The sequence below is a fragment of the Leopardus geoffroyi genome, chromosome E3, assembly GCF_018350155.1.
Source record: "Leopardus geoffroyi isolate Oge1 chromosome E3, O.geoffroyi_Oge1_pat1.0, whole genome shotgun sequence".
NCBI classification, from domain to species: domain Eukaryota; kingdom Metazoa; phylum Chordata; class Mammalia; order Carnivora; family Felidae; genus Leopardus; species Leopardus geoffroyi.
The window spans coordinates 859,829-884,653 of NC_059340.1; the positions used below are offsets into that span (position 1 = coordinate 859,829).

Genomic DNA, 24,825 nt, shown 5'->3' on the forward strand with positions numbered 1-24,825 from the left:
CGGCCCGCTGTGACACCGGAAAGCCCCTCCAGCACTTACAGGCAGCGTCGGGGACTCACCACACAACGAGCCGCACCACCCTGAGGTCAGCTCCTTAAAACAGGCCTCAGGCCCCCGGGCCCCCCAACCGTCCCGTGGCAGCTGAGCAGGGGAGAACCCAGATACCCCCTAGCACGCCCGCAGAAGGTTTTGTCCTCTGCGTCACCCGCAGCCTCTGGAACCCTCCGGCGAGCTTCATCGTGCGGTTTCCAGTCACGGCTTCCGTGCTCCGCGGATGTGTATCTGCTTCTCCAGCAAGCTGCAGCCAGCTCAGGCAGCGGCCTCCACATCCACACAGGACAGAGGAGCCACTCAGGTGGCCAAAGGGCCCCACGCTTGCACCCTGGACCGTCGGGGCTTGCGTCCAGAAGAGAACACAAGTGTCCGTCCGCGCTCAGGAAGTGGCACGTTAGGACCACTCTCTCGGTGGTCCAACTTCCCGTCTACATAGATACTAATTTTATATTTCAAACCAAACGTCCTCCTGCCGGTCACAGATGCCGTATTGTTTTCCTAATTAGCCCTCCGTGTGGCGGTGTCCACGGCAACCTTTCCCCCGCAGCAATGACACAGGGCCGTCATCGGTCCCCGGGACAAACCCAGAGGCCTGCCAAGCCTCCCAGGGCCCCAGATACGGGCCATCCTTTACCCAAAGTACAATCCCCGGGCTTCCTTTCATACCGTGGAGACCCAGGAACTTGGGGCAGGAAGACCCCTGTCAGGATGCACTGCTCCAGAGGCCAGCGCCGGCCGGCTGGACGCCTCGCAGCAGGGGGATACGCGCTCTGGGCCGAATCCCCTGTGCCCGCCTATCGGGGTAAATACACCACATTTGCACGTGGCCGTTTCTTTACGTGCCGTCTGTGTGCTTCTGCCCCACACGGGCAGCCTGAGCAGCGACGGAGACCCCACGGCCCACAACGCTGGCCCGAAAGGAGAGATCTGCCAAGCCCTGATCTGCCTCAGACCCACTCTCTGGCCAGGTGGGGGAAGGACGGCGACCAAAAACACTGACCGAGAGACCAAAAAACGACCATTTTCATAAAGCATCAAAGAACCCAAACCGAGCGGTGCCCAGAAGCTAGTCCCCAGAGACATCGCAGGACACGGGGGCCGCTCTGTCCCGAGGCCACCCGCGGTGCCCAGAAGTCAGGGGATTCGGCTCTGGCCGCCTCCCGGGCTGAGGGGACGGGCTCGGAGGCCAGGGCCCTCCCCCGCCCCACCCCCACCCCCACCCCCGGCGAGGTGGAGAGCCCAGCGGCAGAGAGCCATCCCAGGCATCCTCAGCCTCTCCACCGTTCCGGAGCACCCTTCTGCCGGAGAGCCCTGCACGGCCTCCACGCGGGCCTCGTGTGCTCGGTGCGTGGGAGTGGGCTGTACGTGAGTGCTGTGGGTCTGCTATGCGTGAGTGTGCTCTACAAGTGAGTGTGCTCTGTGCGTGTGAACGTATAAAATGGCGTCCTCCACCAGGCCGCAGAGTGTGAAAGCTAAGATTCCGGTGAAGAACTTCCAAGTCTCTGTTTTGTTTTGTTTTGTTTTTTTTAACGAAGCAGGTTCCACGCCCAACGTGCACCTGAACTCAGGACCCTGACTGAGGTCAAGAGTCGCACACTCTGGGCCAGCCAGGTGCTCCTGAAGTCTCTGGTTTCTGGAGACATTCTCACCTTTTGAGAGAAGTAAGAGCTAAAAAGATGTGTCTGGTTTTATAATAGACCTTTGTTGTTTTCTTAAGGAGGAGAGTCTACTTCTGGGGGGGGGGGCAGGGGGAATGAGATTGTTTTTTGGGTTTTTTTTTGAGAGAGAGCGCAAGTGGGGGAGGAGCAGATAGAGAGAGAGAGAGACAGACAGACAGACAGACAGACAGACAGAGGATCTGAAGCGGGCTCTGACCGACAGCAGCAAGCCCAATGTGGGGCTCAAACTCGACAACTGTGAGATCATGACCTAAGCCAAAGTCAGATGCTCAACCGACTAGGCCACCCAGGCGCCCCTGAGAGATTGTTTTTAATCATGTACAGATGTTAAATTTCACCCAGTGCCCCGCACGCGTGTACTGAGATGAAAACAGCCACAGACACAGGTCCTTTCTGTTTTTATGGAAACACCCAAGCCGAGATCCGGCCTGTGCCAGGCTGCCCTCTGGTGCCAGTCCAATCGCCGTTCGCCTCTTCATGCAAATGGGAGGAAATCGGCGAGAGACACTCCCTACTTCCAAGGTCACAACTCGTCCATCGTTGGGTTTTGTCACGTTCTGTGTGATTTTTCCACCCCAACAGCTACTGCTGGCTGCAAACCCAGACGCTAAGCGACACGGTGACTCAACCATGGCTCTGTCTCAAACACGCAGTCTGACACACCTGCTGTTTTGCTACAAGTTATATGTGACAAAAGCCAGTGCAGGTGATGACAAAGAGGAGGCCATCATCCTAAAGCCGTCTAAACTCTGCCCCAACCCCCATGATAAAAAACTTCCTTTATGAAACTGAAGAATTCTCGCCGCAAATTATTAGAATTGGTTGAAAAAAATACATAACCACGAACGCTCCTATGACCTACTATATATGAAAACACCTCAGTTAATTCAACGTTGAAATAAAACTTCTTCCCATAGCAACACAAAAACCAGTGTTTAACACCTACTTGCTCAACAAGTTCACATCCCAGTTTGATCCCCATGAGCTGCTGCTGGGTTTGACTGGTTACAGAACAGTTAGGTGAAGGCTCACCATGCAGAGTGTGAGGGCATAGTGGGTAGAAGAAAACGAAAAGCTTGGTCAGGCCAGAAAGGTCAAGTTCTGAAAGGAAGGTGGGACAGACAGCCTCTGCCCGGACGGAGAAGAGGGCATACCGTGTGGCCGGGCGGAGACGGTCAGAGCGGGCCCAGGAGGCCCGGGGAGTGTCCTCTGCGGGGGCCCAGACTCCATTCCTGAGTTGTAGCTTGTGTATTTTGATGATATGTGACAGGGAAAGACAGACCAATGGGATCTGCCCTGTGCTTGCCACACGGACCCTGCCCAGGTCCCTTGCTCCTGGCCAGACACGCAAATCTCCTAGGAGAGAAGCATGATCGTCTGAATGACATAAAAACAACCTCAAAAAAGCACAAAAGACTTTTCTTTCTTTTTTTTTTTTTTTAATATTTTAACGTTTATTCATTTTTTTGATAGAGAGAGACAGAGTGTGAGTGGGGGAAGGGCAGAGAGAGAGAGGGAGACACAGAATCTGAAGCAGGCTCCAGGCTCTGGACTGACAGCACAGAGCCCGAGTGGGACTCGAACTCACGCACCGTGAGATCATGACCTGAGCCGACGTCGGACGCTTAACCGACTGAGCCACCCAGGCGCCCCAAAAGACTTTTCATGAAACGTGCAAGCTGATTCCAAACCTCGTATAAATAAGAAACTAGGTGAAAACATCCAAAAACAGTGTCCACATGACAACTGGAGGTACTTACTGTACTCAATATTAAAACACGCCTATAAAACCTGAAGAAGGGAGCAGCGCGGTGACAAGCAAGTTAAATATAACACGTTTATGGACTGCCGTGCAGCCCAGCTGAGAGGAAAATACAGAAGAGAAAATGCTCGTAAGTGACGGTGGGAGGGAGAAGGCGGCCATTATCTCTGGGATGAGGACTGACATCTGCCTGCACGCACGGAGAATGTCGTCATCAAAGTCAAACTGGGACAAAGCATGGGTAAAACGTGCACAAAAAGGCAACCAAAGCACCAGGAAAAGAGGAGAAAGATGTGGTGAGGACACTCACAGGACAAAGACGCTCCGCTCCATAAATGACTGAAAACCGTCTCAGTCCCACTGCTGACCAGGACAACACCAATAAAACGGGCTGCAGAAGGGCACACAGGGGAGGCAGACGCCAGCGCCGGCCTCGGGCCCGGACGTCTCTCCCCTGGCACTGGCCACACGCCGTCCCGCCGCCGCTCCGGCCCCTGGGGGCCCAGAGAAGAGGTCGCACACGTGCACAACAGCACTCCGGTGCTGGGCAGGCGCATCCACGTGGGAAACGAGGTTAACTGACCGTTAAGAGGGTGGCCGTGAGACATGCCACCGCCCCCCCCCCCCCCCGGGGAAATCCGAACATTGCGGAAGATCCACGAAGATCCACACTTGCGGACTTGGAAGCATCTCCGGACACGCCCCTGACAACGTGTTAACAGAAAGGACAACCAAAGTACAACCGTACAAGAAAAACAGGTAAGTCACGCTTTATCAGAAGTCAGAACTCCTGCTCTTCAAAAGCCACTGCTGGCAAATGAGAAGGGGACCCACGGATCAGGAGAGAATGCGCTTCAAAACGGAAATCGGATAGAACACCTACATCCGAAATAGGTAACAAACTCTCAACACTCCACCGTAAGAACACCCGCCACTAAGAGCGGAAAGAGAGCCGTGCGAGCACTTCACCAACGGGACCTTACGCACAGAAACAAGGCTTGCTAGATGCTCACGCCCGTCAGCGACCGGGGCAGAAACTACGAGAAATTATTTCAATGCGGGTGGTTTCCCCCACGTCAGTTACGCCTCAAGCAGCTGCTTGTGAAAAACACGCACGCAGGAAGGCACAACCACGTTCCCGAGAGCGGCCAAAACGAAAAATACTGACAACACCGAGTGCTGACAAACACACAGAGCACCAGCGCCCCCGCGTGCCGGCGTGGAAGACGGCCTGGCAGCTCCTCACACACGTAAACACACGGGGTGCCTGGTGGCTCAGGTGGCTGAGCGACCGACTCTTGATTTTAGCACCAGTCAGGCCATCAGGGGTGTGAGATCGAGACCTGTGCGGGGCTCAGTGCTGAGCGTGGCGCCCGCTTAAGATTCTCTCTCCCGTTCTCTCGGCCCCTCCCCCCACTCACGCTCTCTTAAAAAAAAAAAAAAGTAAACATACACTTACACTGTGGTCCATCTGAGTCCTGAGAATTTACCCAAGAGAAATGAAAACAGAAAACCTCACATACAGTCACAGCATACTCCCCATAGCCCCAAAGTGGAAACGAGCTAAAAGTCCAAAGACCAGGGAACGGAGAAACAAACACGTGGGACGTGCGGTGGGTGGGACATTACTGGGCAGTGAAAAGGAAAGCCCTCAGGAGGCAGCAGAGGTCACCACGACAGGACGAGGGGGACTTCGGTCCCCTACACCTCACCGGGAGCCTCGGGGCTATCAGGGAATTTCTCTGGGTCCCTTTTCTCCAACTCCCCCAGCCCTGCACGGCCATCGCTTTATAACTAACTGGCTGACAAGTCAGCGTTCAGTGTCACAAAGGAGCAAACAAAGACAACGCAACAGGGGAGTTCAGGCCCCCGGGGAGCTGCCTGTAAAGACTGGCAACCCGTCAGCTGCTACTTTCTCAGCCAAAACTCCACTGCCAGACCCGCGTATTTCCTGAGGCAAAACACCATCAGGAAGAAGTACTTTGGTTCTGAGCAAATTCTCAAGGCCGCGAAGTTCACAACCTCGCGTGACGGTTTTCCGAAGCGTTCGCCGGCTTGACACCCACGTAATTCCTATCCCAATTTCGAGATCACAAACGAAGAGACGAGGGTGGTCCCGTACGGAGCAGGTGTCTCCCTTCCAGACAGGCGACACTCCACTCCACGGCCGCTGAGGGTGTGGCGGTGCGGGGCCCAGCCTCTCTCGGCCCCGCCGTCGCCCGCCACGCTCCAGTCGGGCCCGTGAAAACACACGGGAGCACGTGGGGTGGCACCGGGAACTGGGGAGCCACCCCGCTTATGCACGGCACGTCACATTCTGCAAGAAGAAAAGTGCCTGCTCTTGCCACGGGCCCTCTAGGCTCCAGGAACGCATTCACTCCCAGAGTGGGGTGGTCTGCCGGACAAATCCGGGGTCCTTCTCCCGACACAACACCCGCGTTGACAGCAGTGCAGAAACGGGTGCCCCAAAGGAGCCGTGTTACCCCTTAGACGGTGCTGGGCCTCGCCGCCCCCACGCACGGCTGAGCCGCCCGCTGGCCGGCAGCCCTCAGCCCAGTTACACTAAGGAGTGAGGCCAGGCACCCCGTGGGTCCCTGTCTTCCTTGGGTGCTCCGAAAGGGAAGCAGACACAGGAGGCCCAAGTGGGAGTCCCTCCTCTGTCCCAGCCAGCTGAGCGACCGGGCAAGCGGCCGCCTCTCCGGTCAACTCGTGTGTGACACCAGGACGGGCCACACCCGGGCCGGGCACCCGGGGCCGCTGGGCCTGAGGACTCCGCTGTGATCAGGACGGTCTCGTGCAAACGCAGGGGTTCTCCCCCAAGAGGCGGGGGAGGAGGGCTCTGCTCACTGCCAGCCACACCTCCGCCTCCAGGCAACCAAGGGCCTGGGCACCGCAGCGCCCCTGCCAGGTGCCCACCGAGGCTTGCAGGGGCCTGACTGGCCCGTGAGCGGGGCAGCCGCGTGATGTCTCCCCGTCGTGGGGCTCGCTGTCTGGGACAAAACCGAACGGTGGACTGTCTCCTCGGCAGTGGTGGGGAGACCCTCGGGAGCCACCCCTGGGCTTCTGCCCGTTCCACTCCCAACTGATGACTGATGACGGGCCGGCAACCTCTCGGGACACGCCTGCTGTCTAAGATTTAACCCTCGCCACCCTCTCAAAGGAAGGGGCCCAGCAGCTTGAAGGCGGGCCTGTAACGGCCCGATGCCCAGGCTCGCAGGAGGGTTTCAAGAAGCCGTGAAGCGGGCAGGGACTCCCTGGTGCAGAGGACGGGCCCATGGACCCCGACTTCCCGCGTCCCTCACGCAGCAGGACGGCGGGAGAGGGCGTGGTGTGGGCGGCAGGTCTCCAGTGAGGCCCACGGCCGGCCGGGCGGCCAGAACCATATCCAGGGCGCTGAGGGAGGCACTAGCAGGGCTGGGCCCGTGCCGGGGGCGTCACAGACACCCTCTCCCGGCCTCGGGTGGCGAGGGCCTCGGCAGGTTAACGGGCTGGTGAGATGCGCAAAGAAGGGAGGTTCTGAGCGCCCGGGGCCGCACAAACGGCTTCCTACGTTCCGGAGCACACAAAAGAGGGCCAGAGATGAGTCCGCTGGGTGTGCCAAGGCTCCCCTCCCAGCAGGAAGCGCGGCTCTGAGGAGGCTGCCCCGGGGCCACGGAGGGCCAGCCCTGGGGAAACTTTGGCCCTCCTGGCACTGGCTCAGGGCGCCTGTGCTGTGGGAAGTGGCCACACGGGCTCCCACGGGCCTATCCAGACGGCCGGTCCCGGGAGGACGGCACACTGGTCCAAGTGGGGACAGAGGCTTCTCTGTTCCTCATGCGGATGGATTCTGGGGCTTGATCCTGCAGCCAGGGCCGGGCGGGGCGGGGGAGGACAGCACAGTACTTTTCCACGAGCTCCCAGGGGAATGGGATGTGCTCTCCAGGCCTGGTCCAGCCGCCCGCCTCAAAATTAGGTGCAGTGTTCCACGTGCTTTCCTTAAAAATGAGCCTGACGTGGCTTTTCCATAATTTCCCATGAAAAGCAGAGTGAAGAAATCCTCTTATTAGCGCAGCCCAAGGTGTGTCCGCCTGGAAGAGCCCCTCCCTGGGAGACCGGCCCCGGCAACGTGAGAAGGGGTCTTTGGGACACAAGCCCACAAGCGCCGCACCTCAGAGACCTCCCCCGACGAGTGCTCCCGCCCCGTAACCGCGCTGGGCCGGAGCTCCTCCCGGGAGAGGACCGCGGGCCGCCTGCAGGCGGAGGGGCGGCGACCCCTGGTGGCCGGGCCCGCGTTCCCACGCACCGCTTCCTGCTCCTCAGCCGGGCCAGCCTGCCACCAGGTCAACACCCCGGGGACCGAAAACCAAGCGGAAGTTCTCGGGCCTCGAGCAGCAACTCTGTCCACTACACCACAGACCCCGACAAAACTGCAGGCCTCAAAAGAGAAACCAGAAGCTTCTCCTCCGTCTTCCAAATCTACTTTAACCAACGTGTGCTTTCGTAACAAAAAACAATCACACACTTTTAAAAATGACCTGAACTCAGCAGAAAGAAGGTCCCCCTGAGGTTGGGCAGAAATCCCAACCTGTGCACACGGCTACTGTCAACCCGCCCTGTTCTGCGGGGCCTGCCCCGGGCTAGCAGCCGGCAAGCAGGCCACTCCGAAAGGAAAGCTGCAAGTTTTAAACAAAACTTAAAATCACCAAGGTGATAGGATGGCGTTTAAAAAAAAAACGGAGGAGGGGCACCTGGGTGGCTCAGGTCATGATCTCGCGCGGTCTGTGAGTTCGAGCCCCGCGTCGGGCTCTGTGCCGACAGCTGGGAGCCTGGAGCCTGCTTCGGATTCTGTGTCTCCTTCTGTCTCTGCCCCTCCCCTACCTGTGCTCTATCTCTATCAAAAATAAATCGCCAGGGACTAGGCGGGGGCCTGGGAGCCAGCTGGCAAAAGCACAGAGATGCCTCGGTGGATGCAGGCCTCAAGTGACCCGGACCAGTGAGTCATCGAACTGGGTGCACGCCCCCTGAGGGACACAGACACTCGCCCAGGCATCTACGGCACGGGTGGTCTCAGGAGCGCGCTCCCAGGGCCCTAACGCCACGTGCGCTCCACGTGTACTCGCGCCGAAACTGCTCAGAGAAAAGGCCAGAATGGCCTGCGGTCAGGAGCTGGCGTTGTCATGACGGCCCTCCTCTCTTCCTCCCCCTGCACCACGGTCCTTTCCCCATCTTATGAGAGAAAAGCCACCTGTCACCCTGAAACCAGCTGGGGACGCTTCTGAGGGCAGAGGAGCCCACAGGGCTCTCGTAAGTGGAGGCACGGTCTGAATCACGGGTGCCACAGACAACAGCGGCTGGCCAGAGACGCACCCCCGACCGAGTCAGACGGTTTCCAGTTCTTCCTCCACAAGGACTGGAGAAGGACCTAGTCAAGTTGTCATCTAATGGCCGATCTCTAACAACAGATTGGGACCAAACGTGCCCCCAAATCACAGGAACAGTCTCCGACTTTAAGGAATGAAGCGATGCTGCCCAGACGACGCTTCCACCCGCGTCACCGGTGTGAACGAGCTTCTCGGTGCTTCCAGGCAGGCGTGGACCCACAGGAAATCCCGTCCCCTCCGAAGACAGCAGCGCCCGCCCACAGATGCACGCGTCACCACGGGATACGCGCCTAATCACGTTCTACTTCATGTGCAATCTGGGAGAATCTGTGCCACCCTGCACTGTTTCCATCAACCGCATACTAGGAATTGTAAAGACAGCTCAATCAAGAAAAACGTTAACGCTCAGACCAGGAACCAAATTTAAGTGCATGTATTTTTGTAACAGACTTCTGTCCCATTCATATGAGCATTTGTATGTTGTGACTGAATTCTTTTTTAATGTTTATTTTTACTTACTTTTAAGAGAGAGCGTGAGCGAGCATGCGTATGCAAGGTGGGGGGGCGGGGGTGGGCGCGGTGGAGCAGAGACAGAGGGACAGAGAAAATCCAAGCAGGCTTTGCACTGTCAGCCGAGCCTGACGTGGAGCTTGAACTCCCAAACTGTGAGATCATGACCGGAGCCAAAGTCAGACACTCAAGTGACTGAGCCCCCCAGACGCCCCAAGATCTGAATTCCTCAGGACAGACTCCCGGCCACGCTCCACGCGTCACCGCGTGCACGGCACGCCACCCATTCCCGAGAGCGCAGCCCGTGCTGTCCCGCCGCCTCCCGGCTCAGACACAAGTGCCCCCGACAGCACGGCACCCCAACGGCGGTCGGTGGACGCTGTGCCCGAGGAAAGGCGGTCGCGGCGTTCGAACCTGAAGTTCACCCACCCTCTTGTCCTACAGCCGCTCCCAGAAGCCCCGCAGCGCGAAGGCTTGTAACCCATCCCGCCCTCGCTGCGCCCTCCCTCTGGACTGGGACCCCACGTGCGCCCACCTCGGCGTGCGCTTCCCCGGTGCCCGGTGTGGCCGCGGGTGGCATCTCCTTCGCTGACGCCTTCTTCGATTTTTTGTTCTTTTTCTCTGTCATTTCGGTACTTTTTCTCTTCCGTTTTGCCATCCTGCAGCAGAGAAGGTAAACTGCTAAGTGCGTGACGACAGGTCCTGGGCCACATCACACTTGTGACCGAGGGGAAGAGCGCTCTCCCGCTATAAAAGTCCAAACAAAGGCAGGGGCGCCTGGGGGGGCTCAGTGGGTTGAGCGTCTGGCTCAGGTCACAATCTGGCGGTTCGGGAGTTCAAGCCCCACTCAGGCTCTGGGCTGACAGCGCGGAGGCTGCTTGGGATTCTCTGTCTCCCTCTAACCCTGCCCCTCGCCTCTGCTCTCTCTCAAAATAAGCAAAATTTCTTTTTTTTTTTTTTTCAACGTTTATTTTTGGGACAGAGAGAGACAGAGCATGAATGGGGGAGGGGCAGAGAGAGAGGGAGACACAGAATCGGAAACTGGCTCCAGGCTCTGAGCCATCAGCCCAGAGCCCGACGCGGGGCTCGAACTCACGGACCGCGAGATCGTGACCTGGCTGAAGTCCGACGCTTAACCGACTGCGCCACCCAGGTGCCCCAAAATAAGCAAAATTTAAAAGAAAGAAAGAAAATATGGAAAATCTACACGAGTTAGGGGAAAGGTCAAATCCCCTAGGCAAACCGCCCATGATCTGGGGATGTTGCAGGCGACCGTCGCCGCCGTGGCTAGGGCATTAGGTCATGGTGATGGGCCCGGGCCGGGCCCCTCGACTTGTGGAAGCAGCACCACCCGGGCCGCATATAAGGCACGACACGGTGTGAGAGGCGTCTGACAGGTGTGCTTTCTCCAGCACAGTGGCGTGCAGAGCTCCAGGAAAAGCCCGGGAACCCTAAAACCCACGTCCTTCGTGGGATCGTGCCACAGGGAACAGAAATGGTTGAAGGCCGACAGGTCAGGGAGAGCCCTCCCCTGAGGGGCACTGCCGGTGGCTGCTGGGACCTCCGAGAGGGCTCCTGCGAGGGGTTATGTGGGAGGGGAGACCTCGAAGTGTTTTTTTTTTTTTTTTAATTTTTTTAACGTTTATTTATTTTTGAGACAGAGAGAGACAGAGCATGAACGGGGGAGGGGCAGAGAGAGAGGGAGACACAGAATCGGAAGCAGGCTCCAGGCTCTGAGCCATCAGCCCAGAGCCTGACGCGGGGCTCGAACTCACAGACCGCGAGATCGTGACCTGAGCTGAAGTCGGACGCTTAACCGACTGAGCCACCCAGGCGCCCCTCGAAGTGTTTTTTTAACACCAGTCCTTTCAAACTGTATTTACAAGGTCTACTAATATCAGCTTTCGTTCTAACAGACTATAAAAACGTATTTCGTTTTTTCATGCTCAACTAACTCCCAGTTAACGTTCTCCATGTTCCAGATCTTACGGGCACATGTAAATTATACACGTACATATTGTATACTTATGCCTACGTCTTTTTAAAAATTTACCTTCAGACCTGCGGTTCAAGGCTGTGTATACGGGAAAAGGGACAGAAACCCAATGTCGTTCTCTGAACACCAGCTCTAGCAACAGAAGTTCAACGAATACTTTGTGAGCGCCAACTCTGTGCCAGGCACTGTGCGGGATGCCAAACACAGAGCGAACCGCCTGGCACGCAAGAGCCTTGACCTCGTGAAGCTTCCCTTGTGGTGGGCAAGAGAGATCTATCGTGCAGGTGGGAAAATACTTTTACGTGGGGATGAACGCTACGGAGAAGGCAGAACAGAAGCGAGCGCAGGTGACGCACGGGCAGGAGGCCTCTGGGGGAAAGCCGGTGAAGGGCGGGGAGGGGGAGGGGAGGGGGAGGCGGGGGAGGGGAGGGGTGCCTGCGATGAAGAAGGTAAGGCAGGTGCGCAGGTGCAAAGGCCGGGCCTCCGGACCCCCTAAAGGGCCTGCGGGCAGGGAGGGCAGATGGGGGGCGATGGCCCCCTGAAGGCGAGCAAAGGCTGGATGTGTTCTGAGAACCTGGGCTTCCCAGGAACACGCTACTGAGATGTAGATTTCCCCCAAAGCAAAACCGTTTTCATGGGGACAAAAGGGGAAAATTACGTCAAGGGGGCAGCTGGTGGAATGAAACACGCACACCCCGCCACCAAGCAACCCGCCCACGTACATCGGCACTTGCCAGTCACTCTGTCACCACCTGCAGAGTGCCGACCATGTGCTAGGAGCTCCTCCAGGCTAGACCTCGCAGTCCAGGAGACTTATTCACACACAGGTGACACGCTTGTGGGGGACACAGACACAGGGCCCGTGAGACATCACTAACTGTAACCTGCAACCAAAAGAGAGGGAAAGCATTACGGGAAAGGTGACCATAAAGGGTGGAAAAGGCCTAGAAACAGAGTACACGGAGAGCCCAGATTTGGGTTCTCAACACCATCCTCTATGACAAAGGAAGCGGGGAGGGGAGCTCCTTAGACTCCCAGTCTGGGAACCTTTGCGGAGCAAGGAAAGTGCAAGGAGAACCTGGGTTATCAAGCTGTGCTGAAACGCAGGAGACAGTCAAGGAACATAGGGCCACGTTCCAGAGGACACAGAGCCAGCATGGAGGGCTCCTTCTGCCCCAATTGGGGCTACGATCGGCTATAGCATATTGAAAGAGTATCACTGTTGTGGAATCAGAAACATTCCAAGCTCCACAGTCTTTAATTAAGCCTTATCTAAAAAAAAGTATTCAAAGCCAGAGGCTACAAATTTCAATTAGCAGTATAATAAGAAATCGTGAAAGAACAAGAGACTGTTGACACGGGGGCTTTGAAAAGACAAAGGACTCCATCAGCCAATTACCTTGTTGGGGAAATAAGAAAAGTTTAGCAAATATTTACACACCAGTCACCACAAAAGTTAAGTTAAATCTTTATTCCTTCTGTAAGTTATCATTAAAAAGTGTAATCACTAAGTCTATTTGCTAAAAAGGGAGAAAAACTTTTCCATAATATAAAAAGGTTTCTTTTAATAGTTCTGAGAGATGGTATGTCTCATGACTTTGAGACAATGGATGCTTGGTATAGAAGACATTTCCTTACATTTACGGTCAGTGATTTTCAACAAAGGCGCCTAAACCATTTAATGGAAAAGAACAGTCTTTTCAACAAAAGGTGCCGGGACACCTGGACTTCCACATGCAAAACAATGAACTGAGAGCCCTACCTCACACCAAACACAAAAATTAACTCAAAATGGATGACAAACCTAAGTGTAAGAGCTAAAACACAGGGGTACATCTTTATGACCCTGGATTAGGCAACAGTTTCTTACACAGGACACCAAAACAAACAAACAAACAAACAAAAAAAACACAGCGAAAGAAAAAAAAAAATGAATGGTGGACCTCTCAAAATTAAAAATTTTTGTGCTGCAAATAATTCGAGCAAAGAAGTACAAAGACAACATCAAGAAACGGAAAAATACTTGCAGGTCATGTAACTGACAAGAGCCTTGTATCCACCACGTGTGAAGAATTCTTACAACCCAATAAAAAAGACAAACTCGGTGAAAAAACGGACAAAGGATTTGAATTCGGATTACCCCCCAAACAACACTCAAGTGGCCGATGAGGACAGGAAAAGATGCTCAACACCATCCATTGTTAGGGAAATGTAAATCAAATGACCCCACTTCACATTCCTAGGTTGGCTCCAATAACAAATACTGGTGATGCCTGAAAACTTGGAACCCTTATGCACCGCTGGTGGGATATAAAATGGTGCAGCCACTCTGTACAACAGCCCGGTGGTTCCTCAAAAAGTTAAACATGTCGGGGCACCTGGCTGGCAGTCAGTCGAGCATGTGACTCTTGACCTCAGGGTTAGAAATTCAAGCCCGACGTTGGGTGTAGAGATTACTTTAAAAAAAAAGTTCAACACATTACCATGGGTCCCAACAGCTCCTCATGCAGATACCTACCAAAGAAAATGAACACGTCCACGTAAAAATTCCAACACTAACGTTCACAGCAGCATTCGTCATAGTATCCAAAAGGTGAAAAAACCTACACATGCAGCAACTGCTGAACAGGGAACAAGACGTGGGGGCGCCCTCGCCATGGACGGCACTGACCGGGCGACTCTGCACCGTCCTGCCGCGGGACAGGGGCCAGTCGCGGGTTACCGCACACGGTACAAGCTCGTCTACACGCGGTGTCCAGGACAAGTCCGCACAGAGCGGGAGCATAGCTCCGTGGGTGCTCGGGGCTGGCGGAGGAAGGGGCAGGAGGGGCTCATAGGTCCGGGGTCTCTCCTGGGAGAAGGAAAATGTTCTGACACGAGGTTGCGGTGATGGTCACACAACGCTGTGAATTCATTAAAACACGGGAAGATTAAAAAAACCAAAAAACAAAAAACCTCACACCTCTCTCAATTATTTGTAATCAATTTAGCAACACAATGCCCCTGTATTGGTTTTCCTTCCTTTTTTTCCCTTAGCGGTAACCCTATCTCACAGGGTTGTGAGGACGGCGTGCACGTGTCTACGGCATCTGGCACACCCAGGGCCCACAAGTGTGCATCAGCTTCCTGGTGTGCAGCGGACGAGCCAGCAAAGGGAGAGCGCGGTGGTGAGGAAAGCAGCCCCGGGGGAAGGTGGGGCCTCGGGGGTCAAGACCCCTCCTTTAGGTTTCTTTTTCCTCCCAGGCCTTTCTGCAAAACAGCAGGCTCCCCAAGCTCTGCCAGCTTCGGTAGGTGGCCCTGTACTTGGTGGCTAGAGGGAGGCCACGTTGTGGGGGGGGGAGGGTTAGTCAGGAGAGTCAATTCCGAAAACTGCCCTTTACTGAGAGCTGCCCAGGCACCAGGTCCTGTTTTAAGTGCAGGACACGCACGAACTCGGTTCCGTCGTGTGGCCGTTGAGGGCGGCACGCGGGTGAGGAAACCGGGGCGTCCCTGTCAGAGGGGAACACCAACCGATGGCTCCCACGGTTGGCACACCCGAGTCACGCACTGAGCTCGCGCTCCCGGGAAGTGTGCAAGCGATCCCGGCACGAAGAGCTGAGGGAGGACACCGCCGGCCTCCAGGGATGGGGCCTGGCGGGGGAGGGGGGAAGGCCGATGGCATCCTTTCTGTCCCTCGGCAGCTACGGCTGGAGGTTTTTAGCTGCACGCACACATCACCCAGCTAATTTGATAGGTTAAAAAACGCCATTTTTTAAAACTGTATTATTCAGCGTTAGCCACAGGATGGTGAAAAGGCCGTCCGGGATCATGTCTGCGGACAGGAGAAGAAATTGGTGCAGTCTTTCTTTAAGGCAATTTTATAACATTCGTCAAGTGCTTTCCACTTCCAGGAACCTCTCCTGATGAAACAATCACGGGCTGAGATTCATACACAAGGGGGACAACTGCACCGTATAAAGCCTGCTAACGCCTCTGACATCGAGGAGCGGAAAACACCGTGGCCGTCCCCCAACAGCGGACTGCGGACTGGGAAAGCGACTGATGCCCGTGCGCAAAGGGGCAGGCCTATGCAGGACGGCGCAGAACATCCGGCCACAGGAGTAAGAGCTCATGGCGCAACGTCAAGGGCAAAGATGGGGCACAAAGCTACGTGTGTACCCCGTGACCCTCGTTTTGTGAGGAAAATTGCGCGCGCGCGCACACACACACACACACACACAAAGAGAAAAACTAGAAGGAAACGCATCAGTATATTAACATTTTAGGAAGTGAGAATTACAAGTATGGCTTTCCCCCTTCTACTCTTGTCATTTCTACTACGAAAGCTTTAAGATAACCAGCTCCAGTTCAGTGGAGCAAATGCTTCCGCCAGCAGAAAGCTGACGACCCAGGTCAGACACACACACGGCGGCTAACCGTCTGGGTGGGGTGACACTCACAGGTCAGGACGCTTCAGCGCCAACCGGCTGAGGCTGCCGGGTCCCCAGGGCTGAAAAGAAACCCCACAGGATCTTAAAAAAAATAACTGACCCTACAGGAAAAAATTATTTTAAAATCTGAAAATCCCACCCGCAGCCAATGGCCCCTCTCACCCAGCGCGTGTTACCTCTGATATGTTCTGGGGGCCACAGGGAAGGACACCTTCCAACTCACAGGGCCAAGCCCCCCTTGGGAGGGTCTGCGCCCTCACAATCCACAGCCCTCGAGGAAATCAGTCCGAGGAGTCCAGGAGCGGGATCCTAGCGCCTGAGCCGGCCTGGGACTTCATTCCTGTCCTTTTTGATCCAAGCCTAGCCCGAGTTCTGACTTGCCCACTTAGACGAACGGCCTCCACGTTCTGCTCTCTTGGTACCTAACCCGCCCCTCCCTGTCCCTCCAATGGCCAATCTCGAAGTCCTGTCGCTACTCACTCACCGAGCCCACCTCCCATCTTTCCAGCTCAGCCCCCTCAGCACCCCGGGGCCCAATCACCCTTCAGCCTTCCCAGGGGATCCACCACATTCCCCACCTCTGCCACCTGCCTGGCCGCCCCTCTCCTCTCTCAAACCTCCACTGTCTTCTCCCTTCTGGCTGAGAACCTTAATTCCTGACCACAAAACACGGGGAAGGGAACTGCAAGCTCCCTACATCTACCCACCTGCCCTCCTCTCCTGTTCTGATGGAAACGGGCCAGGTTCTGACCAAGGCCAAACCCTCCACTGGTGAGCTGGGTTCCAGCCCCACCTGCGCAGGGACATCACTCTGAGCAACGCCCCTCCTTCTCGGTTCCGGCTTCCCATCTACTCACTCAACTAAAGCTTCCCACAAGGCAGTAATAAAAACTCTCTCGATCCCACATGCTCTTCTCCCTATTTCTGCCTCCTTCTGCAGTAAAACCCTGTAGAGTCGCCTGCACGGCCTGGAACTCCTTCCCTCCCTCCTCTCTCCAACCCCTCCACCAGAACTGCTCTTCCCAAGATCACAACGACTCCATACGGACAGAGACGCGCTGTGTGACCAAACTCTACCCAGGCTCCTCTCTCCCAAAGGGCCTCACACCTGGCCCACTAATGCAGTGTCTAACAGCTCAAGGCCCTATCCCTGAGATGACCCTGGCGCCCTTAAAGAGAGCCTGCCTGAGAAAACTCAAGGCTGCCAAAAGAATGCAGCCAACACGGGGAGACCCCACCCGACAGCCCTGTGGAAGGGTAGCAGCCTACCTTTGATAAGCGCTAACCAGCAACCCCGGGTGGGTTTCACATGGACCAACCCCCCCTTCCTGGTTTTTGTAACGTTTCACTTCCTAAGGCGACTGAGTGCCTCCCCTTTCCCTTTCCCCTCCCCATTCCCTCAATCTCCCTTTAAAACACCCACTCGCCCCTGGACAGACCTAAGGAGTATTCGGTTCACGCGGTCTGGTCCCTACCGCAACAGTTACTACTGATCAAAACCCACCTTGCCGCTTTGCTCGCCACAGACGTGAAATCTCACGGCGAGTCTCAGGACTCTCCTCATTCCACCCAACAGCAGCATTTGGCAGGTGATGCTTCCTTCTCTCGGCTTCTGAAAAAGACGCCGCACCCTCCTGCTTTTCCTCCTCCCTCTTCACCTCCTGAGCCTGGCCACTGAAGAGCTCCATGCTTCCGGCCCACTTTCCCCTCTGCCTGCACTCATTCCCTCAGTGATCTCATCTAGTTGCGCGGCTTTAAACACCTCCCATCTACCAGCCACCTGGAATTTCTCCCCGAATTGCACTAGTACACATTATCACCAACACCCACACACATCATCTCAGGCGCAAGGCGTCAAAATCCACACTTCTGATCTTCCTGGGGGCATCTGTCCTCTCCATGAACGGCCATCAGGAAATCCTGACTTCTGCTCGGGCTAAAGACTGTGGTGCCCCCACATCTCCTGCATCTGACACAGCCATTAACCCTGTCGGCCTTGCCTCCGAAACACATCCCGAAGAGAGTGACTACCTTTCACTCCCTGTGCCGTCACTACCCTCCCGTCTGCATTACTCACGGTCCCCGCCCTTGCCCCTCCAGCCCCTTTCCCACACAGCATGCACAATGACTCGTAGAACGTCCAGGTCAGGCTCTGCGGGACACCTTCCCATTTCGCTCGGCGAGGAGTCCGCGTCCTCGTCCAGGCCTTGCGGGCGCAGGTGGCTGCCCCGCGCGCCTCCTTCCCCGCTCTCCGGCTCGTACTCCTGCTGCAGCGGCTGCTGCTGCGCCCGGGATCCCTCGACCTGGGGCGTCTGCCGGCACCGACGCGACTCGCTCGCGGTGCCCTGCTCCGCCTTATTTTCCTGCAGGCTCCCACACCTTATTAATTCTGTGTCCTCAGAACGCAAGCGCCCCGGGTCGGCGTCGTTTCCGCCTTGAGCCCGGCGGCCGCCTGGGGCCCGGGACAGTGCGGACACGCGGGAGCCCACCGAACGCTTCAGTCAACGAGCGCTTTGTGGCGAAGGGGATGCCCGGCTCGAGGGGCACAGCCTGGGGCAGCCGGCGGCTCGGACCCCGCGCGCACCCTGCGGGCCTCCGCCGGTGCCCTCCGACGCCATCCGAGCCCGCACACCCACGTGGGAGCCGCCCCGCGACCCCCGACCCTGCAGTCCTCGCCTACCTGCGCGTGGCCGCCGACGCGGGCTTCCGGCAGGCGCGCCGCCAAGGTAACACGGTCCCGCCTCCCGGAGCGGCGTCGCCCATTGGCCGAGGCCCGCCCCCATCTGCCCGCCGGCCAACGGCACGCGGGAGCCGCGAGTAGGCGGGTTCAGGCGCAGGCGCGGGCTGCAGCGTCATCTCTAGGCGCCGCCGCTTGCCGGGAGCCGCAGGTTGCCTAGCAACCCCCCGCGTGCTGGCTGCTGGGACTGGGGAGCCTCACCCGGTTTCCGGCCGCGGGGGCGAGGCGACCCCGCGCCGGGACCCCGACCTGTGTGTCTGGGCTCGTGGGAGTCGTATTAAACATACACATTTGTATGAGCTGAAGATACTATAACGTTAGAACCGTGCACCGGTTTCAGACGCCGCACAGGAGGAGCCCCGGCAATGTGGTCGTCGGCCTAGGGGTCGCGGCCGGCCCGCGGTGAAGGCGTGCGCCCCCTGCCCGGACGACCCCACCTGGTGGTAGGTGCCCGAGTGAGGGGACTGTGGCTGCCGCAGAGCATCTGGGGGTCCGGGAACCAGAGCGCCACGCTGGGCAGGCAGCGCGGGGCCGCAGAGGGAGCAGGTGCAGCTCTGCGGCCCCTCCCCTGCTGCTAGCACCTGGAAAGCGCGGCTCGAGTCACACGCCGCTCTCCCGCGTGCGCAGGTGCGGGCACGTGCAGCCTCGCCGACCTCGGGACGCGCGCAGGTGCTGCTCCGGTCACACGCCGCCTTTGAGCACGCAGGTGCGGGGACGTCCAGCCTTGCTGACTTTGGGAGAAACCGTCCTGCTTTCAAACCGACCCGACCGGCCTTCCGACAACATACAGAAAAGTTTTTATCCACGTACAAGCTTAAATAGTATATAATGTAATGTAAAAATATATAAATAAATGTGTAATATCTTTAGTTTTGCCCTTTTTTTCAGAGCTCTTATATTGTAGGAATAGGTCGTTCAGATCAGCCTCCCATTGAGAACAGCATAAAAAGCTGGCCAAAATATAATCATTTAAAAATAGCTGGTTCCTATGCCATCAGTGTGCTAATTGGATAGGGAAATATTCTAACAGGGATATAAAGGAAACCCAGAGCACTAAACTTGATGTTCAGCAACACTTTCCACTCAGAGCTCAGTCCATTCTGGAAGAGGCGGAGAACCTGAACAGAGATTTTGATCGCTTGGTGGGCTAGGGCCGCTAAGGGAGAGGGTTCTTGTAATGTCCCATCTTTGAGCTGAGACCCTGAAAGGCTATACACCAGGGGAGTGAATATGAACAGAATAGACCAGCCTTGCAGGGACTTCATAAAATCCACATTAGATTATCTCAGTTTCAGAAACCGCAAGTGATTCAGGGTTTATCGTTGCTGCCGCTAGCCTGCTCAAAGAAGAAAGGGTAAAGCTGTTCTAGGAGAAAAGTCTAGTATCCTTTGCCCCAAACTACAATTGTCCATATATTATGTCCAGCACTCAGTAGAAAACAGCTGTTTACAGAAGACAACACATGATAGAAAACCAAGGAAAAGGAGGTACCATTTTCACTGTACAATGAATCGCTGACACTCTCAGCCAGCATTACAACTTCACGGTCTGAAAATGTCCAGTTCCTGGTGGACAGCTCCAGTCACATGCTGACGTGACGTCTAAGGCCAGGGAGCACATCAGGAACTTCTCGGCGTGCTGTGTGATCCTCCGTAGCGGAGGGCACAGCTTGGTGCCAGAGACCACATGGCCTCAGAAACACGTATGCGTATCTCCAGCTGCAGCGGCCCTGCCGAGTTATTTGGCCTCAGCGCAGGACAGAGGAGGCTACAGACTGGATGTGCTGCAGAATCTTCCAGGGCTCTGCACCCCGCTCAAAACCAACAGACTTCCAAGTTTCCCAATACATGAGTGGTGCTCATGTTAACTCTGGTCCGCCAAGTTTCCCAATACATGAGTGGTGCTCATGTTAACTCTGGTCCGTGCTGCCTCCCACATCCAAAAAGGCTACTTTCTGCTTCTCTGTGGCAGAAAATTGTGTTTGTTTTCGACGTCTGCATTACAGATGCACACAGAACTTATTAGTTTAAGCCCGTAAATTTAGCAGCTTCACTCACAGTCTCTGAGGGGTCAGAAATGCCGGAGCGGCTGAGCCCTGTCTGAGAGAAAGTCCCTCACAAAGCCACGAAGCATCCGCCAGGGCTGTGGTTTTGTCAGAAGGTTTGTCTGGGGGACAGTCCATTTCCAAGCCACACGTGGCTACTGGAAGGATTCACTCCTCACAGGTGATTGGGCTGAGGCACCTCGGTTCCCGCTGGCCATTGGCAAAAGCCCTCCCTGACCTTGTCACATGGGTTCCTGCACAGGGCAGCTCACAAAGCAGCTGACTTCCCCGGGGCGAGCGAGCAAGAGGGCACACGGGAGGGGAGGCACAGGCTCTTTGTAACCACACACTGTACGATTCTATTCATACGAAATGTCCAGAACAGGCAAGTCCAGAGACCATAGGTTAGTGGTCACCAGGGGGTGCTGGTGTGGAGAGAATGGGGAGTGCTTCGTGGGTACGAGGTTTCCTTTTGGGACGAGAATGTTCTGGAACTAGATGGTGGTGATGACTGCACACTAGGAGTGTATTAAATGGTGCTCAATTATTCACTTGGAGATGGTTTTAAAATGGTGAGTTTTGTGTTCCTTACCACCATCAGGTTCCTCCATAAACGTGGCTATCATTCACGTCGAAGATGGCTGTGTTCCTTCGCATCTGTGTATTTCCAGCCGCCGCCCCCGCCCAGCCATCTTGGCTGAACTTTGCTGAATATGTAGAACAGTAACGGAGTCTAAAAGCTAAGACGGCACAAGAAAGTACTGGACCCCTCCCAACACTCCTACCTCACTGTCACCCACCCCATCCAGGTAGCCGGCTTCATTAGTTTCTCGTTTATCCTTCTGTGTTTCTTTTAGCAAAAACAAGCAGATGCGTGGGTATTATGACACTTACTCCCCGTTCCCTACACAGAAGGCAGCAGAGCACACGTTCTCCTGCACCATGCGCCTTCCAGCCGACAACGAACCCTGGAAATTTTCCGTCAGTTACAGGCACCCTCTCCTTTCCTACAGCTTCTCGGGGCCCTGCGGGGGGACTTACCGTGGCTCACGTGGTCAGTACCCATCCACAGGAACCGTCTCCAGCTGTAAACCGAGCTGCGCTCAACAGTCGCGCACACTGGTTTTACTATTGTTGGTGGCACACCTTCAGGATAGGCTCCTGGGGTGGGACTGCCAAACACAGACGAACTTGGCCGGGTACAGCCAGATTTTCCTCGGTAACGGTTGACGTTTGGCATTCCCACCTGCCACGTGTGGACGTCTCTCTCGCCTACAGCCTTGCCAACAGAGCAGGCTTTCAAGCTTGGATTTCCGCTCCTCTAATCTTAATTTGCGTCTCTCCTAACTCAAGTGAGGCAGAACATCCCTTTCTATACCCTGGGGTCATCCTTCTACACTCTTGTGGCGTCGCTTCATCCTTCACCCATCTTCCTCCCCGGTCTCCGATCTTTTCCCCCTCAATGTGTACATTCTTTGTGTACTAGAGACATCGACCTTTACTGGGACATGTGTTGCAGATACTTTGTCCTGGTTTGTCACCTGTGCTTTGGTCCTGAGTATGGCGTTCTCTGCCACGCAGCCGTGCTTCGCCACTGTGAACCCTTTCCCTCACCCATCTTACTTTTGCATCATCTTAAGAAAGCCTTTCCCATTCCCGGTTTTGGAGAAGCCTGGCCAAGGTTTCGTCCCATGACCTGTTTGGCTTCATTCCTTCCACTCACATTTCTTTAATTTTTTTTTTTTTTTTTACGTTTATCCATTTTTGAAAGACAGAGACAGAGCACAAGCAGGAGTGGGGCACAGAGAGAGAGGGACACAGCAGGCTCCAGGCTCCGAGCTATCAGCACCAGAGCCCGAGGTAGGGCTGGAACCCACGAACCTCGAGATCATGACCTGAGCCAAAGTCGGACGCTCAGCCGACTGAGCCACCCAGGCGCCCCTATTCCTTCCACTCACATTTCTGACAGGAGTCCTCGTACGCGTGACATAAGGACAGACCCGATGCTACCTTTCTCTAAACGGCTATCTTCTTAAATCAACACTGTTGTTCAAAAAGCCCATCCTGGCTCGTGACTTGGGATGCACCTTCCCTTCCATCACATCCACGTTTCCACACACACTTGGTTTCCCACTTCAGTGCACAGATCCATCCGGCGCTGAGCCCGCAGCACGCTACTCCACGCACTGTTCCACACACCGGGGCTTTACGATGCCCCGGGAGGTCGGGGAAGGGCTTTCGCCATCTCCTTTGTTCTCCTTTCATGTGCACTTTGCCGTGTGAACCGGAGCGTCAGCTCGTCGAGCTCCAGAAAAGCAGCTTGTTGGGATTTACATTGGGATCGTCTTAGATTTAAAATTCACCTAGGAAAAATGGAGCTCTTTCGGATGTGGCCTTCCTTTCCAAGAACAAGAGCTGTCTTACTGGGTTGTGTCCACTTTTGTATCTCTTGTGAGTGTTTTAAAGTTTGGTCCGCTATGGATCTTAAGTTTATTCTTAAGTATTTTATCTTTATTGCCGCTGTAAACGCGATTTGTCTCTTCCATTGTATCTTTGGGTTATCGTGACGGCAACGAAGGTTACTGATTCCTGTCTGTCAGTTTTATATCCTGTTACCTTTTGAAATTCTTTCATCGGAGGAGCTACGTACACTTTATGATCTTAAGGAAGTTGTCTCTCATGTCCTACTTTACTGAACACTCTGTCACGGAGAACGGAGATACTCGCGTTCCTTTCTCATCGACATCTCTATCCCTTAGAGCTCAGTCTGGGTTCAGTGTTCAGTCTTCCTTCCCTCCCCCTCTCTCCCACTCTGCGGTGTCACCCTGGCGTGGCTTTCCGATCGAACATATGCCAGTGACTCTAAATCCTGGTTCTGGTCTCGACCTCGCCCCCTGGACTCGCTTACCCACCTGCCTAAATGGTTTCTCTACACAGCAGGTCAGTAAGTATCTCGACAGAACACGCTCACAGCCAGGCTTGGGACTCTTCCTTCCAAACCTGTTCCCTTCCTCATCGTGCTTAGCATCCACTGCCCCAACCCAAATGCCACCGAGAAAAGCGTCCCCACTCCTCTCTGCCTGTCACCTACACATCTTGTTAACACACTTTCCACGTCCCCCACCCCCCGTCTAGCCCAGGCTCCACAACCTGGCACCTGGGCACCCACTCTGCCCTCCTAATGCATTCACCACCTCACAAAGGCCAGAAAGATCACTATTTTTTAAAAAACTCATTAAGCAGTTGGCATTTAAAATTTACTATTTTGTGAGACAGAGAAAGTGCACATGAGTGGAGGAGGGGAGGAGGGGGTAGAAAGAGAGGAAGAGAGAGAATGCCAAGCAGGCTCCACGCTGTCAGCACAGAGCCCAACGCAGGGCTCAATCCCACCAACTGCAAGATCATGACTTGAACCAAAATCAAGACTCAGATGCTTAACCGGCTGAGCCACCCAGGTACCTCCAGAAAGATCACTTTAGAACGTGGATCGAATGATTATATTTTTCCATTTTGAGGGTAAGATATTCATAATTTTTAAAAGTAATCTCTATGTCCAACTTGGGGCTCAAACTCACCACTCTAAGATCAAGAGTCCCACACCCTACTGACTGAGCCGGCCAGATGCCCCCGATGTTTGTAATTTTAAAATTCCCCCAAGGTTTCCTCAGCAACCCACAGCCTCACAGATTCCTTTTACATTTGCCAGGCGGGAGCCTGATACCTGTCTCATAACTAAGCCATGTAATAACGCAGCTCTAGAAGTAACAATTTCAAAACCGGGGAGGGAGCACAGCAATTTTGCTGTGTGCTGTATTTCTATTACTGCAAAATCATTCTTTGACTAAGAGGTGGTTTTGCTACATAATGGCTCTGGTATTCTTTACCCTGATGGAATTTATACTTTTTTTTTTTTTTTTTTTAAGCTTATTTATTTGTGGGGCAGGGAGGCGAGAATCCCAAGCAGGTTCCACGCTGTCAGCGCAGAGCCTGACACTGGGCTCTATCCTACAAACTGTGAGATCATGACCTGAGTCAAAATCAACAGTCAGACACTCAACCCACTGAGCCACCCAGGTGCTCCTGGAGTTTATACTTTTAGAAGCTAACATGTATTTAAACGTGCTTCACTACTCTTTGGACACCCGTAGCACATCACACCGGCGAGGGGTGTTAATGGTGGGGGAGGCCGTGTGGGATGGCATGGAAATGGCGTATGCGTTCTGCTCAATTTGGTGGTGAACTTGAATCTGCTC

General features: G+C 55.1%; 1 protein-coding gene across 2 annotated transcripts in view; it reads right to left on the reverse strand.

The window, feature by feature from the left end:
- Positions 1-24,825, reverse strand: part of CE3H7orf50 (chromosome E3 C7orf50 homolog) — a 120,883-nt gene that overhangs the window by 92,044 nt on the left and 4,014 nt on the right. The window contains exons 1-2 of one of the 2 annotated variants that reach the window (XM_045460722.1): positions 18,472-18,573; positions 9,901-10,024 (exon numbers count right to left, since the gene is read on the reverse strand). In XM_045460722.1, the coding sequence (XP_045316678.1) occupies positions 9,901-10,024; positions 18,472-18,554 (207 nt within the window). In that variant the 5' untranslated portion in view covers positions 18,555-18,573. Of the gene's footprint in view, positions 1-9,900; positions 10,025-18,471; positions 18,574-24,825 lie in introns of those variants that run through there. The other variant, XM_045460723.1, reaches the window with a different exon arrangement.